The sequence below is a fragment of the Abrus precatorius genome, unplaced genomic scaffold (genome assembly GCF_003935025.1).
Source record: "Abrus precatorius isolate BTA unplaced genomic scaffold, Abrus_2018 Scaffold7, whole genome shotgun sequence".
Classification (NCBI taxonomy): domain Eukaryota; kingdom Viridiplantae; phylum Streptophyta; class Magnoliopsida; order Fabales; family Fabaceae; genus Abrus; species Abrus precatorius.
In genome coordinates this window covers 28,948,197-28,966,716 of record NW_020874417.1, presented here as the reverse complement: position 1 = coordinate 28,966,716, position 18,520 = coordinate 28,948,197, and the positions used below count along the sequence as shown (strand labels likewise).

Genomic DNA, 18,520 nt, shown 5'->3' with positions numbered 1-18,520 from the left:
GGGGTGTGTGGAGTAGCCAAGAGAGAAGGGTCAAGATCGAACAAAGAGATATATGTGTTAATAATGCTCTTTAATTTCTTTCTTCTCTTCCTCTCTTGGGTTTGTTTTTTTTCTTTTTTTTTTTGCAGAAGAGAAAGTGTGAGCCCCTTTGAGAAAGGACTATGGGGCAAAGGGAAGAGAATGCATTTGTGCCAACTTTGGGAACAATGGCAGGAGGCTGAAAAGGTGATAAAATGTGTGGAAGAGAGGGGTTTGAGGAGATTTTCCTTAACTTGCAATTTTCTTTCAATTGGTTCGTTCATGGCTTTGCTATTTTCGCATGCTCATGCACTATTGTTGACACAATCAACACTTTGTCATGCTTTTTTGGGTCATCTTCTTGCGGTATTTACTAGTCTTCTAACGTGGAATGCGCTTGTCCAAACATAACTTCCACTCTTTTAGAAAATGCTTCTTAAAGAAATTTCTGGTATTCCCTTTTTAGAGCCTTCCATTTCCTTCCACCAACTTTTCCTTTTTCTACTTAAGATGGTATTACGTTAAAAGTTAAAATTAGTGAAGCTATTCCATTTTTTTCTTTCTCAAAATCAGATGAAAGATGATAGAAAACTCTTCAGAATCAAAATAATTAGTCAAAGTTACAAAAATCTCACGCTCCAAGTTTTTCTTTTGTATATGTTAATACAGTTAAGGATAAATAATTATGAGTTAACATTCGCAGTTAAATTTAAATACTTATACTTATTACTAACTTTTTATAAAATAAAAAATTAATTAATTAAATTATTAAATTATCATATATTATCTTTTAATCATGTATATCAAATTTCATATAATTTGAACATTTATAAATATATTATTCAAAATTTGATATTTACTTATATTTTAAAATATTTTATCTATTAAAATTAAGTATTGTAATACATATTTTATTTTTATAGGAAGTTTTATAAATATTATCTATTTAATAAAAATTTTAAATTAATAATTGAATTAATTAATCTTACATTTTATGAAAAATTATTAAAAAATATAAATATACTAATTTGATACTTCATGTTAAAAGATTCAATAATTGTTATGTTCAAAATTTAAAAAGAGTTTGGTAAACTCTAATGTTATAAAAAAATTTAAATATGTAATTAAACACTAAAGAATAACAGCTCTACTAAATTAAATACAAATAAAATGCCTTGTTAAAAAAAGCATCGGATAAAATCGCTTGCAATGACTCTAACGAAATAAGTAATTTGATTCATTGAATGTTCGTTAAATTAGACAGAGAAACAAGAAGTCCATTTTTTTTTTAATGAAAAACATGTTGACATTAAACTTTTGAGTATATATTAAATGAACAGAGAAAGAACGAAATTTCAAGGAAATAAAACAATAAAAGTGTGATAAACAAGTATAAGGAAAAATAAATATTAAATTACAAAAATTAATTTGTTACCTCTCCCTTTAATCATTTGACACGAAAAATATATTTTTAAAAAGATTCTTACATGATATTTAGTTGCCAAAGAGATAAAGGAGGTGGCCAGAAATAGATTAGAAGAAAGTGATTTATTAAAAATATTAAAATAATTTTTAAATTTAAATTTAAATTTTTTATTTTCACTCTATTTATTTATTTAAAAAATATATTATTAATTATATTTTTTCTCTTATTTCAACTTATTCAAATATCATATTATATATATATATATATATTTTATATTTTATATTGTGTAAAAATAAATCATATTAAAAAAATCATATTTATTTCCTATTTATTTAAACTTTCATCAAAATAGGCATTAGTGATGAATGTCACGTACATAGTGGAATAAGACTTAAATACAACATAACATTTATGCCATATGTATCCTTCATTAATGATAATTTTGTTCGAGTAGTGGGTGGCAAATTTTTTATTATATTATTGTTTTTTAAATAAATAATTAAAAATACATTATATGACTATTTTTAAAATAGAAATTATAATTATTAAATATAAATATTCTATTGTATTAACCAAATTTTTAAATAAATATTGTCAAATATTAAATTTAAGATTTAAAAATAAATATATAATATAAAAAATTACTTAGTATAGTGAAAATTTTGTCACCAATAATAATTTTATCTGGCTCAAACTTATGATAAAAAAACTAATCCTTATAAATGCTGAATTAATATTTGTAATTTATATATAAAAATTTATTCTTATAGAATATTTTTAAATGCTTGTTAAAATTAAATATATTTTATTATTATAGTACTATTATATTCTAAAACTATATTTTTAAATTATTAATCAGATGTTATTAAAACTAATATATTTATTATTTAATTTAAATATAAATATGTTATTAATTTTTTTTATAATGTATTGCTTTTTCGTTGATTACCATTTTATTATCAACGCTTTATTATATTTAAACTCTTATTTTATTTTTTAAATTACCTTATAATTATCTACCTCTATATATAATTTATGACTTTTAATTAGTAAACAGTAATATTTTTGAAAGTTATTTCAAACCATAATAAGTGCTAGTTTCTTTTTATTTCCAATTTAATATTAATCTAAGTTTTTATAATTTTTTATAATTTTAAAATTTCTATTTTTAATTTAATGTTACTTAATATAATAAGATGTTTACTATTAACTATTATTATTTTTTGTTTCAATTTACAAAATCTATTAAAATTAAAAATATTTCTATATAATTTTTTAATTTACCTGTATCTATAAATTGTAAATACTAATTATTTAACAAACATTTTTGTTAGCTTAAATAAGAGCACTCTTAGAAATATTATTATATATGAACGTTTCTAGAGATTAATTATTTAATTCAATATTAATTTACTTTTTTATATTTTTAATTTTATTTTTATTTCAGATTAATTATTTTTTGATTAAATTTTAAAATAATTATATAACGTATATTTATTTTTTATTTAAAATAATTTAATTCAATAATGTATTCGTAGTGCAAAATAAAATACTAAGTTGATAATAATTATGCAATGTACTAGTTTATTGATAAGAAACCATTGGAGATTGTTGTTGTTATATGTGATAGTTTGTCATAGTGTACAGTAAGTTACAACTCACAACAAAGCTTCTTGCCGTAGCGTTTGTTCTGTTGTGTGTCTCCATTCCGAAACAAAGGTCTCCCGCGACAACGACGTATCGTTTGAGATCTCGACGGTGGCTCTCACTCCGCCACCGTCCGATCTCCTCCTCCTCCGCATCTGACCACGCCGTTTCGAGATCTGACATCACTCTCTGATAACAGGTTTTACTCCTTTTCACATTGAATTCCCATCTATTTGAATTTCAGCGTTATCGTGTTCAGCATGACCGTTAGGATTTGAAATTCGTGGTGATTTTCTGCGGTGCGCTCGACCTTGATTCGCAATTTTAGATACTTGAAGGTGCTTGTCAAGGCATTGCCAAAATAGCAAAATCACGTAATTAGGAGTATTGTGAAGTTTGTAATTGGAAAATTTTAAATTAAGAGAAATTCTTAGGTATCTGATTTCCTTGCTAGTAAGTTTTTTCTGTTTTTTGGAACTTGTTAGTGTAGAGTAATGCTGGTGAAAGCTGTTTTTTTTAAATTCAATGGTAATGGGAAAGCTATGGCACACAATCACTACTCTTTGTAAAATTATGCATCTATAAAACGTAAGATCTCAAAATGTGGTTGCAAGGAGTTCTTTTGCTTGCTAGCGGTTGGCGTAACTAGAAAAGAAGTGTTATTTCAAGATCAAACGAAAACTCAATCTGTTTCATGGTGATCAGGGTGTAGGAATAGATTCTGATGTTTAATTTTCTGTTAAAACATAAGAGAGAGGGTGTGGACGCAGCATCTTCTTAAGGTCTATTAGAATGCTCCTAGATTGGTCATTCGATTCCTGCCTTTTCTCCCTAAATTTATCTTGTGTCAATCCGTTGTCCCCATTCTGATATTTCTTAGTATTCCTTGTATTATTTTATTACTTCCTCATACTTTTCTATAATAATTGATGCATTCAAAGGTTACCTCCTATGTTTTTTTAGCCAGCAATAAATTCATGTACTTAAGATATTGATGTGTATCTCTGTCTCTCTTTATGTGTGTTTGTGTGATGGTGTGAATGATGTTTGGAACTTGTGATTGTTATCTGTTTTGCTCAAGGAAGCAGAGACACTTCAAAATAGTCATAGGCTCATAGCACTGGTGTCATATAATACATTTCAGATCCTCTTAGTTTCATTTTTAAATTTTTTTTATACTAATAAAAATGGAAATACCTTAACAATTCTATAAATAACAGTACTTTATCATCTCTAAAATGACTAATGCTAAATTTAAAATATTGATTTTTATTTAATTTAAGATTCATATTTTTATGTTAGTACTAATTTTATATGTTGCATAAGAGTCAGGTGATGTCTAAGATTTTTTAAAATTTCTTGTATTCTTGTGTCCTTGCTTCCTAAGTTTTACACCTCTGGATCTTTTTATGTGTGTTGTTTTGACAATTTGTCATTTGAGATTCTTTGCCTGTTTATGACAGTTAAAGCCTGAAGTGACAATTAAAACAAAGGTGATTCCAAACAGTTTTTCCTGGACTAAAGGAGAACCGGAGAAATATGGAAGTCAACAATTGTCATAAGGAGCTCACATATGATAAGTGGGTACCGATCTCTGTATCTGGTGCACGTCCAGCTGCTCGCTACAAGGTTTCTTCTGTCCTTTTTCTTCATTTCCTTTTTATGAGTTATTTTTCTTTTGAGTGCTAAAAGTCCTTAGTCATTGTTGGCTTCTCGGCTGAAGTTCTTCCTTGGCCTTGAATCAGATACTTATCCCATATTTTATTCTTCACTGTAGCATGCTGCAGCAGTAGTTGATGAAAAATTATACATTGCTGGTGGGAGTCGTAACGGTCGACACTTATCTGATGTTCAGGTATAGGGTATGAACAGATGCTTCTGAATCTTGGACTTGTTGTAGTGGGTCACATGACTTATCTGTTTGCAGGTTTTTGATTTAAGAAGTTTGACGTGGTCTTCTCTGAAACTAAAATCAAATATTGGAGAAGATGATGACAATAGCTCACAGGAGATTCTTCCAGCCACTTCTGGCCACAATATGGTAACAATTTGTATAACAACTCTCTCTATGTGCATATATTTTGTAGGATGCAATCTTACTTTTGTTAGTTTGGCTACTGATGAACCATGAATGTTAGTGATAATCTGGGTGTTTGATTTGTTCTGATGGAGACTTGGAATTTTCTACAGATTTGGTGGGGGGAGAAACTACTTCTTCTTGGTGGCAATTCAAGGGATTCTGCTGCTGAATTAACAGGCTAGTATCTGAACAATGATTTTTATAATGGGTTGAAAAACATATGAGTGCCTGATTATTTTATATCCATGCATGGCATATTATAACATGTTAACACATAGGAATCTCACAATGTTTGTTAGACTTCTTGCAGTTCGATACATTGACATCAAAACATGCCAATTTGGAGTTATTACGACTTCTGGGAGTGTTCCAGTAAGTGTGTCCATTGATGTAAAAGTTTGAACTTCTGTCCATGGATGTTGAGTTTTTGTTCGGTTCCTTCATCAGTATCCTACTGTAAATGATTTTACTGAGAAATTGGTTTTTGATATAGCCTAATGATGCTGATCGATCCATGTAGCCAGTTCCAGCTAATGGGATAAGAGTTGATTGTTACTGTTGTTGTATCTTCTTTATCCTACTTTTTCCTTTTGAATTATGTATGTAGGATATTCTACTTTTTAATATCTTTGTATGCTATGTGGTAGTCACTTTACTTGTGATTGAATACATATTTGAATGTTTTCAATTTATTTTTCCAGGTAGCCCGTGTGGGGCAGTCTGCAACACTCGTTGGTTCAAGAGTGATATTGTTTGGAGGAGAAGATATGAGCAGGAAGCTGTTGAATGATGTCCATGTACTCGATCTGGAAAGTATGACTTGGGAAATGATAAAGACTACGTAAGTGGAATCTATTTTACACTTTCAGAAAGTGGGTTTTCATGCTTTAGAGAAGTTACAAATAACCATATCACTTTCTTGCATTTTGATAGGCAGACACCTCCAGCTCCTAGATATGATCATGCAGCTGCTATTCAAGGAGAGCGGTACCTTCTGATTTTTGGTGGTTGTTCTCATTCTGCCTTCTTCAATGATCTTCATTTATTAGACATGCAAACAGTGAGTGAATCAGAGAATATTGCTTCCCAACTTTTTTTCATGCATGTTTACTTTTTACTAAGCTTGTTTCTTCCATTCTGGGGTGATCAGTTACTTCAGTATATTACATATGCACAAAAGTGAATTTTGATATAATACTGTCATACCTCCCACTACCCAAGTTACTGTTGGAAGAAAAACAAGAATTGCCCAGACTTAAGGCATGTGTGGGTTGATGGTGATAGTGGGAATAAAATTCACTTTGATATCAGAATCAAAGGAATCTAAGTTAGGGAAGGAGGCAGTAGATGCCTTGAAGAGTTGGTACTATTTATTCTTTGTCCTCCCCCGGGTTCATCTGGTGCTAGCCACTGAACAAGAGAGGAGTGTGAGAACTTTCTGTTATACTAAACTTTTATTGGCCTTTAATCTAGCTTCTTCGTTTGTGGATTACTGCCAATCGATGGGCATTTGACCTTTTTCTTTTAAAAAAGCAAAATAAGAAATCCAATTTTGCCTACCAGATTGTTTTGTAGAGTAGGTTGTGTTGTCTTGCAGAGGAACGTCTTGAGACCTTTTCTTTTCTGTAATAATTTTTTTTATCTATATAATTGTAATATACTTATTCTGGGTCATTATTTTGACGAACCCATGCAATGACTTTTGATGGTTGTCAAGGTAACACTCATTAATATAAAATTGTGCTATCAATTAGTGATGCTGCTAAATGGTATTGGAATCTTGATCTTCTCTTTTTTTTGGGGTGGGGGTGGGTACATGGATAAGAACAAATAAAAGCAACTGACCCTGATACAGTTATTTGTCTTTCACTCAGGCTTCGTTCCTGTAATTTGATGGACTTATGGACTGTCAAGGTTTCTACACATTTGGCTAACATTCACTGACAATTTAGGGACATAAACTGTCTGGTTGACGAGAGTTATCTTTACTCAAAGCTATTACCCTAAGAAACTAATAGGTGAGTTTTAGCTTAAAGTATGTGCAGGTGGCTAGGTAAAATACATTGTGCAATAGTAAGAATGTTTCATAGGTGTTATTGGAACCATTAGATGCAGACATTTGTTTAAAGTGGTAATCATACTCTTTTTATGGGAATGTGGAGCTAATGTAGCTATTCACCTCCACATAGGTCGGTAATATTTCATGCAACAAAAAATTTCTTTTACTGGTTTCTTGGCAAAGATTTACTGTTTCAGTGGAACTTTCTTTATTATGAAGTTTTTGTGAAATATAAGTATTTTTGTTGTGCTCCTTTTCTGAAATTTGCATCCATTGGAGAATTCAGTAATTGGAATTGGAAAGGCTTATAACTATAAGTGATGACTGGCAAACTTGTGCATTGACGATGACTAGTGTGCAAATTTGCAACTCAATACGCTTTTTTGCATCTTATGCTTGGTAGATACTGTAATTTATGAAGATCTCCTCACACATGTTGGCCTCTTAAGTCGAAAATGTTTAGTTGGAAACATAATGTTTATTTGTTTACTTTGTTCATCTGGTTGTAATCCATGGAACGAAAGGGAAGAGAAATTTTGATAATCCTACTAAACTTTAGAGTTTATTTTCAATTTATATTTACCTATCCATAAAATTTCTCTTGCCTTGTCCATTAAACATATAATGATAATAAAATCTTGTTTGGTTCAGATGGAGTGGTCCCAACCACAAACACAAGGTGATTTTGTATCTCCAAGGGCTGGACATACTGGTATCAGTATTGATGAAAGCTGGTTTATAGTTGGTGGTGGAGACAATAAAAGCGGTATGTAATTATTTTTTTTATTTTTTTTAAATTAAAAAGAATTATTAGACAAAGAGTGGAAAAAGTTTATTTCTTTTTGCTTATTTGGATGAATGAAATGAAAATAGAAAAAAATAAGTAAATTTAATTCTATGAATTTTTATAATAAAAAATTTAATTTAATAATTAAAATTTTTGTGATAATATTTTTTCCTTAATAAATTTTCCATATTATATGAAATATTTTTAACATAAAAAGTATTAAAAAACCAATACTTTTCTCTCCCTCCCTCCCCTCCCTAAAAAAGGGGGGGGGGGGTGTGTATTTTCATGAGGACCTCACCTCAAATGAACTATACAACTGCTTAAAAGTGAAGTGTGTGATTCACACACTTCATTCTTTGTGAATGTCTGATTATCAAATTTCAAAACAGGTTGCCCTGAAACCCTGGTGTTAGACATGTCTAAGCTTGTTTGGTCAGTGTTGACTGTTGTGAAGCAAAAAGATCCACTTTCTAGTGAGGTAATTACTCTGTGCATTCCATCTGTTACATTTTTTTACACGGATTTCCAGGAATATTGTATGGAAGAATGTAATTTTTGTCTTCTTCAAGGTCTGTTAGAGTTGGCTGCGATATCCGTTATTGTTGATTTCAAGTCTGTTTGAATATCATTATATATGTATTTAGGATTTTCATATGTTCTTGTAAATTTCTTTTGCCTTGAATATACATATTTGTTTATTTGCATATTCAGTATGAGTTGATTGGGATAATGTTTTCGGTTTTCTTTTGAACATTGAAGTAGGGACCCAGAACTTTCTCTTTTCATAAAACAGAGATCTCTGTTTCCAGTTTCCTCTAATTTCTCTTCTACTGGTTTCTGACAGTGTATGTAGGTAGTGGAAGTTTTAGGACATTCTTTTTTATTTATGTATGAAGTTTTGGATGCAAGTGAGAGCAAGTGAAGTCTAGAATGACAGTTATCCACCTATAAGCTTTGAGAATCATGAAATTTTATCCATTGATATCTGAAATTCAAAGGAGTCTCAAAGATGATGAAATCCTGCTTCAATTTAAGTATGGATTTCATAATAAAGTGGGATATTATCAAATGTGTCATTTCTCCTTGTCTTGATGAGCCTTTATGCATATACACTGTTGACTATTCCACCGCTATACAAGTTAAATCCTCCTATTATTAGCTGTGGTTTCAATCTTTTGCTTACATGTTTACAATTCATCAACTTTTCTTTTTAGAAGCACCTCTTCATTCACAAAGTATGATGCAGTTAAAAGAAATGGGGAGAAGGAACCTTTTTCTTGAAAACTCAAATTCATTAAACTAAACAAGCTTGGTGGCACATACATTATGAAGTGGAGAAATAATCTAAAATTACATAATTCCTGCAGAATTGGAAGCAAGTTGCAATTAATAAGAAAGCATGTTTATCAACGGAGTGGCTTTAATACTACATGCAATGTGTCAAGCAGAGTAGTTAAACATAAAATAATGGGTCCCTCACTTCCATAGGGAGAAAAACCACGAGATCTTCCAGATTTGAGGAAAAAAGTAACCAAGTTCTCTAATGTATTTTATCTACCACAGACTGAGGTAGATTTAAGGGATTGAAAGAAAACACCAAAAAAAACTACATATGAGGACAGCAAGGGATGCCACCTTGGGGAGATACAGCAGGAACCCCAAAAGGGCACCTTGAAGATGAATAAAGAGAGGCTAGAGAGAAGAAGAATGAGTGGAATGCTCTTTATGTGTAACTGAATATGATAATGGTTGTGTAAGCAATTGCTTGTATGAAAAAGACTGTGATATTAATTCATGCCTTGTTATGTTAATGCATTTTCTTTATCTATTGACTTATATGTGATGCAAGTATTTATTGCTTGTCAGGGTCTTAGTGTCTGCTCAGCACTGATTGATGGAGAAAAGTATTTGTTAGCTTTTGGTGGCTATAATGGGAGGTATAGCAACGAGGTATGTGATGTAACCTCTATTTATATTTTTTGTTGGCTATGCAGGATTGGCTTTCTTATTTTGTTTCTGTCAGGAAGATTTATTTATGTGCTTTTGTCAATGATTGTCCCTGTTATCCTTGATGATAATTCATGCATAAACACCCTCTGCCATGTGATTGTTCAAGTCTTTAAGATGTCATTTTTCATCAATTCTTGCCATTGGAGAGGTTTTGTACTTGGATTGGTCCTTTTGGCAGTGTGAATGATTTTGCTCAGTAGCTTGGGTGATTGCGTGTATGCTTCTGTTTCAGCAAATGTTGCTCCTCTGCCTGCGCATCTGGACATACAAGTCTGTTTATTTAGACCATGTATGCCTACTAGTTTGCTTTAATGGGAACAACTTGAATCTAACTTTGTTGAAGTGTTCTACTAGAGTCCAGACTGCCTGCTTGTTTGGATGTGTGCCTCCTCTTTTTAGCTTCACTTGCAAACTTGAAAGGTTTTTGACTTGCTGCTCCATCTCGTGTGAATATTTTGCAAAGAATTGGGTCTTTAATAAAAAAGGAGCTAGGGATTTGTGAAGGTTTTGGGAAAAATTGGAAGGGAATGACTTCAAAGTTGAAAGAGCTCACACGGTTTGCATGTCTTACCATTCAGGCATCAGACAATAGATGAGGAAAGAAATCACAGGGTGGTTATACTGGTTATGTTATGACATAGCGAATCACAGGGTGTTAGCAAAGTGTCAATTTTCATAACCTCATCAGCACAGTGATTTCAAGTAAAACCACATGAGGGTCGACTATGATTTTACCCTTTTCAATGTGATATTACGATTCATCAGAAACATTGCTCTAAATTATCTTAGAAATGATGAGGAATTCTTTCTTTTAGAGGCTATTGCAACAATTCCAAGAAAATAAAGTAGATACATGGAAATGTTGCACTTCTGACTTAGGAGATATGAAAATTTATTCACCAAAGAAACATCTTCAGTTGTGATCAGAACCCTGGGCAAGGATTGATTTAAGAGATATGAATCTATTAAAGAGCTTCTCATAATTTACAATAACTAAAACTTAATGCAACTTGAAAAATGTGGAAATCACATGATTTGTTACTTGTATTTGTTCAGCTTGTTGGGAGTGAACATACCAGAAAAGATAATATTAGGAATAAATATATCAGGGAGAAATTTGGAGAAAATATTACACAAAATTTCCTCTGGTGATTTGGTCATGTTAGAAGTAGACCAATGGAGGCTTCTGAGAGAAAAGTGGTTAAAATGGAACATAGAAGAAAAGTGGTTAAAATGGAACATAGTTTGATTCATAAATACCTCTTACTAAAAGGCTTGGTTGTTTTTCATGCAAATTAAATTCAATCAATCAGGATTCTACCTGACATTATGCATTGCCAATGGCATGTTATGCCGCAAATTCTGAATTGGCTTGTTTTACTCATTTTTAAGTGCAACCTTTTTAATTAAATTTTAATGCTTCCATGAATGGCTGATGATTGGGCCCCTTGCAAATTCAGGTTTTTGTCATGAGACCCAAGGCAAAGGACACCTTGCGTCCCAAGATTTTCCAATCACCAGCTGCTGCAGCTGCTGCAGCTTCCGTTACATCTGCTTATGCATTGTCTAAATCTGAGAAGTTGGATTTCGTGCAACTAGATAATATAAATTCCAAGTCAACTGTAAATGGTCATCCTCAAGATGATGTCACAGACAAAATTGAAGCCATTAAAGAAGAAAAACGGCAATTGGAGTTGTCAATTGCAGAAGTCAGGGCTGAAAATTCCAAGCTCGGAGGAGAGATAGAAGAAGTAAATAATACTCATGCTGAGTTGACCAAGGTATATATTACAATTTTCATATGAAGTTGCACTATAATTTAATAGGTAGCTGTATTTTTCATCATTTTAAATATGTATTTCAGGAACTCCAGTCAGTCCAGGGACAACTTGTGGCTGAGAGATCAAGATGCTTTAACCTGGAGGTACAAATTCACTTTTCTATTTTTGAATGATATAACAGCTAGATAGTTGTTTTTAGGATTGAAGTATATTAGTAATGTTTGTTTCCAGGCCAAAATTGCAGAACTCCAAATTTTGCTGGAATCAATGCAGTCTGTGGAAGATCAGGTACAGGCTCTTCGTGAAAAGAAGTCCGCTCTGGACCAGGAGATGGAGCTTGCTGCAACTGCTCAGAGGCAGAGTACTGGTGGAGTTTGGCGATGGTTTGGTGGGAGTGAAACATGAAAAGTATGAGGGCAATGCCAACTAAAAGTGACTTAGAGTTGAGTCTGAGGAACCTCAACAGATTATTATGTTGTGTTATTTTAGTTCATGCAGAAAATGACATTTCCTTGTTACAGAGCTTTTACAGTGTTATCTTGAGTTGAAATGCATGATGGACTCCAATTTTGAAGGACTTAAGTCTGAAACTTTCAAGAGACCGGTACACAAGCTTTTTGTATTTATGATTCGTACCTTAATAGGTTTACTTTTGTCTGATTCATTTCATGTTGTGTCCATTAAATTCTCTAGGATTTAATTATATTTTATTCATTTGAGTATATATTGGCTTCTTATTTTCATCTTTTTTTATTCATTCTACATATTATTAGCTAGTGCGTTCAATTGCTAGAGGAATGCAATTTTAATTTTATTTAGGTTTAAGCTTGATGACTTCTTTGAACACACCTATGTTATCCATCTATAGAATTCTTTTTGGAAGTCGTGGAACTCCCATCGCCCCTCCTCACTTTTACATATGGGGTGGCCCTTATTTTCAGATTTGGTTTGATTCGAAGAACAATGGTCATGGGTGGTGAGGATTTGTTATCGCACGTAAAAGATTGTCATAATGTGGTTCTAGTGGACTTGTATTCTCTCAATGTGGGTGCTTGAAGGCTTATGGCTTGTTCGTGTCCTGAATTAATGTTGGTAGAAGATTGCCTGTGAGCAGAAGAATGCTCATTTCATATTCGTGTATTTACACTCAATGTGGATAAGTGTCTATAGAAGATGAAGACTTAAGGAGTTAGGTGAATTGACATTGAAGTTGGTATTTTCTGTGACTGGAATTTGCCTCGATGATATTGAAACCCGTAGCCAGCATGAGTAGATAGCCAACAATTCAACTGCTGAAAGAGCGGCTCCGTTTGTATAGGAAATCCATTTTCACAAACCTAAAATAAATAAATAAAGCGAAGCAGAAGAAAAATTGCTACCGTTAAATATTTCTCCTGTTGCGTTAACTGAATGAATTTCTAAAGAAACTCTAATTCATAATTTGATCAAGATTTAGTTTTTTATGAAGACATTTTTTTAAATTGGCTTAAATATGTAATTTTTTTTATTTTAATTTGTCAAAACATTTATTTTTGTCCTTATATTTTAGCAGATTATTATTTTTAGTCTTTTTAGTTACATAGTCCAATAAAAATTGACATTTGGTAATATTTTAATGAGTCAAATCAACAATAAAATTAAAGACAAAATATTAGTGAAAAAGTAAGGAGTGAAGTATAAAAAAATTGTTTGAAGAGATTAAAATAAAAATTTATTAAAATATGAGATTTAAAAACATATTTAAGGATTTGAAATTTTACTGGTTGAAAAAAAATCAAGCCCATTTATTTTTCACAACTACGGTTCAACTACATGGCTTTTAGCGAGAAAATTCCAACCGGTCAAACCAATATATTAAAACAAAATTATATCGAACAGCGAGGGTTTTATACTTAATACATAACATAAAAAAAGATATATAAAACCAAAAAACCTGTTACGTTATATAATTAAATTTCTTTACGCAATGCTAGATCAGTTCTCAAAATAGAAAACCTGACAACCAAAGTGTATCAATTGGTTTTTCCATTATAACATGAGTAGAGGACCACTTTGGCAACTATTTTTTGGATCATACTGATTAATTGTATAGGTCCAGATGGTGTTCAAGGGGAGGTTGTGTCTAAAAATATTATTACAAAAGCTAAATTAGCACAATATTTACTAAAATTTATCCACAACTTTAATACAACTGGTAGTGGTACAGGCAAACAAAGCCTCAAAAGGCTACAGAACAAATCAAAATTCATGAACTCTCGTAAAGATATAAAAAAAGGACAAAGGGCAATATTCTTTATTAAGAAGCATTTATTTTGAGGCACCGAGTTGCATTCTGATTTCACTGTTTCTGGTGAGTTGATTCTTCTCTACTTTTTGCCCATATCCGTTTGATACCAGTTTTAGAATACAAATATTAAATGTCTACAGGAAAATTGATATCTTAGAACTAAGAGACAAAGTAAAACATTCTGGAACACTACTATTTATACCAAGGTTATTCATAACTTGGAGACAAGTTGATATTTGCTTTGAGAAACAAGATCCTTGCGCAATATCTTACCAGCAACTGACCTTGGAATTGTGTCAATGAAACTCACCCTTCTAACTTTCTTATATGGAGCCACCTGAAAATTCTCAAATTTACTCTAAGATAAAAAAAAATTAAAATGATCATAGCAAAGAGAGGAGGCAGAAGATGAGAGTCACCTGGCCTGCAACATATTGAATGACTTGATCTTCTGAGAGTTTAGACCCAGCTGCTCTCACCACATATGCCATTGGTATCTGTCCAGTTTCTTCATCTTCAACTCTGCAACATATCTTTCCACATGAGAAAATCACACATAATGAAAAAGGATAAAATATATTTTTAGCTCCTGTAAATATAACTAAATTTAGTTTCATATTTTGATAACTAAAATCAAATTTAACTATATTTACCAAGACTAAAAATATATTTAAGTCTAATGGAAAATGAGAGTGACAATAAGAGAGGGTAACACACGGTATAACTGCTGCATCAACTATAAGGGGATGACCTAGCAGCACAGATTCCAGTTCTGCAGGAGCCACCTGACGCAACAATTTGATATTTTGTTAACTACAGAAATTCACTGTCTGAATTTCAAGAAAAACAAAACTGCCAGTATTGAAAACTGAAAGAAACTATCAAGGCTTGGAGTACCTGATACCCATTGTGCTTGATTAGCTCCTTTATTCGTTCAACTATATAAACAAATCCATTCTCATCAATATAACCAAGATCACCTGTTCTCAACCAACCTTCTGAATCAATTGTTGCAGTTGTTGCCTCCATATTTCCTAAATATCCTTTCATAATAGAAGGACTTTTCAACCATAACTCTCCTTCCTTACAAGGAGGCAAAGGCTTGCCTGTTTCAATGTCTATCACTTTTGCACAAAAAGTTGGAATCAACTTCCCACATGAATCTTGATGAGCTTTTGCATCTTTATCTGAAACAAAAAATGATGCAGCCCCGCAACTTTCTGTTAGCCCATAACCTGGCCTAAGTTCAACCCAAGGGAACGTTTTTCTAAACTCCTGTGACACTTCTCTGCTCAAAGGTGCAGCACCTGATCCCACCCTTCTTAGGCTTGACAAGTCACATCTAGCTTTGCTTGCATATTTCACTAGTGCAAGGATCACTGGTGGCACTGCTGGTAAGTTATTAACTTTGTGTTTTTGGATAGCAACAAGCATAGCTTGGAAATCAAATTTCTGCATCAAAATGGTTTTAACACCAACACACAACAATCCTAATCCAAAGAACACCAGTCCATACACATGAAACATTGGAATGAAGGCCAAGAAAACATCATCTTGGGATGCACTTACATCAGCAGACCAGAAGAGTAGTCTCATTATGGAAATGAGATTTGCATGTGTCAAAACTACACCTTTGCTTACTCCTGTAGTCCCTGAAGAGTAAAGTATAGCAGCAGTGTCTGATTGTGCCACGGGAACATGTGGCAACTCTGGTGAATTATAACAGCCTTCTATTAACTCTTCAACTGATAACATTTCCCCATCAGAAGGACGCAAAGTGAGAATTGTAGGAATCCCAGTTGGGACCAATTTGTGTAGCTCCTCAGGTGCTGAGATGGCTAGTTTAGCACCTGAATCGCGTAATTGCTTGGCAATTTCTGCCTCAGTGTTGAGAGGGTTAGCAGTGGTCAAAACTGCTCCAACCGATAACACAGCTAGGCATATGGTTGAGTATAAGATTGAGTTTGGTGACAATACAAGTACCACATCACCTTTCCTAACCTCAAGTCCATGGAACAAAGCTGATGCAAGGGAGTAAATAGACCGGCGAAGATCGCCATAGCTTAAACTCCGATTAGTACCTGAATCAATGAATGCAATTCTTGCCTCAGCAAGGTCTGCTTGTGGAAACTGTGACAGCACATAATTAGTAGCGTTAAGGTCAGGCTTTGTTGGAATTTCATGCTTGGTTCCAAGCTTAACAAGAGAGTGATAAATGCCTGTTCTAGAATTGTAGCCACTCTTGTTATCAAATGGAGGCAGAGATTTTCCGTATTCTTCTTCAGTTGATGACCAGATTTCCTCTCCTGACATTTTTTTCTGCAAATTTGATAGATGTGTTAAGCAAGTAATCAATGCTAAGCTAAAGATTTGAGGCCGAGGAAAAATGAGTGTGAACCATAATCAACATATATACAATGCTTTTCTTCGTCAAGTACTAGGACCAACATTGTTAACTATGTCAGTTATAGCAAGGACAAGATTAATAATGAAAATTAGATTTTATTTTCTATGTTGCCGGCCGGGAGAGAAAATTGAATCCTCTCCAACTTCTCTCAAGCCAAAATCTTTACCATACATTTACAAGAAAGGGTCAATCTAATACATGCATTGGTCAATATAATTATAAGATTGATCAATCACAAATGTGAGATTTGTTAATGAGAATAGATGAGCATAATAAAATTTTCAATGTGATTGGTCAATCTACTTCTTAAATTACTCAATTTGTTGGCTGGAGAAAGGCTGTAGAGAGATCTGCTGTAGAGGACCAAATCAGCCAAGAGGGTGAGACATGGCAAGTAATAGTATTAATTATGCTAAACGATATATACTAGAAGCTATGTACAGAGGACAAGAGAAATAATTGAAAAATGAATATTCTTTTCCTGAAGAATATTTGAAGGATGTAGATATTGTATTTCTAATCATCTGCATTCTTACATACATGTGCTATATATAAACCCATTAGCTTTTCATTGCCACGGTTACAGTTCCATTATCTTCTTTGTCACCTTTTTAAATAAATATGATGCATTGGAAATATCTAAACTCTAAATGAGACAATGACACTTTGTTATGATAGATTTCATGTTGAAATTCGACATTTTTGTAAATGTGGACTCCAATTATAAGAAGGATTCAGGGTCTTTAACTTTTACAGTACACAAAAATATTTGAATGGCGAAGTGGCATTTCTTTATAAACATTCCCTCATTAAATTCAATAGTATAGCATATACTGAAGCCTTGAAAGAATTTACTTATGGATTTATTACTTCATTGTTAAAATTTTCATTTTTTAAAGTAACTAGTGTTCTTAAAATTAAATTTAATGATTTTTCTGAAGTGTGTCAAAAGACATGTAATAAGATAAACTATAATTTTAAAAGACTTAAATGTCTCAAAAAAGAAAAGAATAATATTATCCTTTTTTTCTTTTAAAGTGACACACTCTTTCATTCAAGTTTGCAATATTGTTGGGTTCACTACCTTTAAAATATTGTTCACTTTAGCATTTGTTGACCTCACGATTTTGTCTTTAAAAAAATGAAGAGTTGGAAGGCTTTGCAACTCATGTATGGCCTAGGCTCTCTTTCTAATACCAATGTTCCATTCAAATTTTGCTCAAGTCCATAATACTATTAGCACTTAACTTTTTCGTAGTTTATTTTTTATGGGTATTTAGAATATTAACCAGTGGAATGTATTTTATTTTTTTTTATCGAAAACTCAAAAACTAAGATTAGCTATCTAGATAAATTGATGAAGCAATTTGTAAAATATATTACTGTAGAAACATCTTATAAATAAAAAACATTTTTTAAGATGGTGATCTTAATTAACTCATATTACACTTCAAATTTAGAATACCATCCATGATTAAAAAAGAAAAAAAAATTCTTTGGTCTCTGTCTTGGATGTAGGAAAGGAATATTGAGAATCGAGAATAACAAAGGGGGTGAATTGTTAGTTGAGATTATGCCTAGATCACTCTCTTGAAAAGGATATTGAAAGATGCTTTAATCTTTTTGTATGCCCATGTCCTAGATAATTAGGAAACTTTTTTATATTAAAAAATAATCTTACTTATTCTAAAAATACTATTCCAGTAAATTACATGTAAAATATTATAAAATATGTATTTTTGTCAATCATTACACTTGATGCTAGATTTATTCTTAAAGTTGTGCCTTCTTAAAAATACCCAGTCAAAGATTAAAAAAGAAAAACAAATGAAAGCATAATATCATGTATATTAAATTATTTGTAATTTTTTTTACTATATATGAATAAGTTAGTCATATCTCTAAATAAAGTTATTTATTTTATAATAATATTTATATTTTATTAAATCATAAAAAAAGTGTTAGAAGAAATTGTATTTCAATTAATAAAGCACGACTAATGGAGATAAGTATAA

The 18,520-nt window shown here is 31.9% G+C and overlaps 2 protein-coding genes across 3 annotated transcripts; one reads left to right on the top strand and one right to left on the bottom strand.

The window, feature by feature from the left end:
- The first annotated feature begins 3,062 nt into the window (after positions 1-3,062).
- LOC113872277 (acyl-CoA-binding domain-containing protein 6) lies at positions 3,063-14,485 on the top strand. 2 transcript variants are annotated; one of them, XM_027509705.1, is made up of 15 exons: positions 3,097-3,290; positions 4,555-4,720; positions 4,869-4,946; positions 5,019-5,132; positions 5,282-5,348; positions 5,482-5,543; positions 5,873-6,012; positions 6,105-6,231; positions 7,882-7,996; positions 8,410-8,498; positions 9,887-9,970; positions 11,491-11,811; positions 11,895-11,954; positions 12,043-12,253; positions 12,333-14,485. In XM_027509705.1, exons 2-14 carry the CDS (start codon positions 4,631-4,633, stop codon positions 12,214-12,216), a joined length of 1,521 nt encoding a protein of 506 aa, XP_027365506.1. In that variant the 5' UTR covers positions 3,097-3,290; positions 4,555-4,630; the 3' UTR covers positions 12,217-12,253; positions 12,333-14,485. The 2 variants fall into 2 exon arrangements, with proteins under 2 accessions (XP_027365505.1, XP_027365506.1); XM_027509704.1 differs by having other exon boundaries at positions 3,063-3,290; positions 12,043-12,531.
- On the bottom strand, positions 14,310-16,411 carry LOC113872276 (4-coumarate--CoA ligase-like 5). The gene is made up of 4 exons (XM_027509703.1): positions 14,996-16,411; positions 14,816-14,883; positions 14,518-14,620; positions 14,310-14,435 (listed from the first exon to the last, which is right to left on the bottom strand). The coding sequence occupies exons 1-4, from the start codon at positions 16,409-16,411 to the stop codon at positions 14,310-14,312; spliced, it is 1,713 nt and encodes a 570-aa protein (XP_027365504.1).
- Positions 16,412-18,520: the final 2,109 nt, after the last annotated feature.

Coding starts and splice junctions, on each gene's coding strand:
- LOC113872277 (XM_027509705.1), top strand. CDS start 4,631: ATGGAAGTCAACAATTGTCATAAGGAGCTCACATATGATAAGTGGGTA. Junction 4,721..4,868: donor GTCCAGCTGCTCGCTACAAG/GTTTCTTCTGTC, acceptor TCTTCACTGTAG/CATGCTGCAGCAGTAGTTGA. Junction 9,971..11,490: donor ATGGGAGGTATAGCAACGAG/GTATGTGATGTA, acceptor TTGCAAATTCAG/GTTTTTGTCATGAGACCCAA.
- LOC113872276 (XM_027509703.1), bottom strand. CDS start 16,411: ATGTCAGGAGAGGAAATCTGGTCATCAACTGAAGAAGAATACGGAAAA. Junction 14,884..14,995: donor TCAAGCACAATGGGTATCAG/GTACTCCAAGCC, acceptor TTGTTGCGTCAG/GTGGCTCCTGCAGAACTGGA. Junction 14,436..14,517: donor TTCAATATGTTGCAGGCCAG/GTGACTCTCATC, acceptor GAGAATTTTCAG/GTGGCTCCATATAAGAAAGT.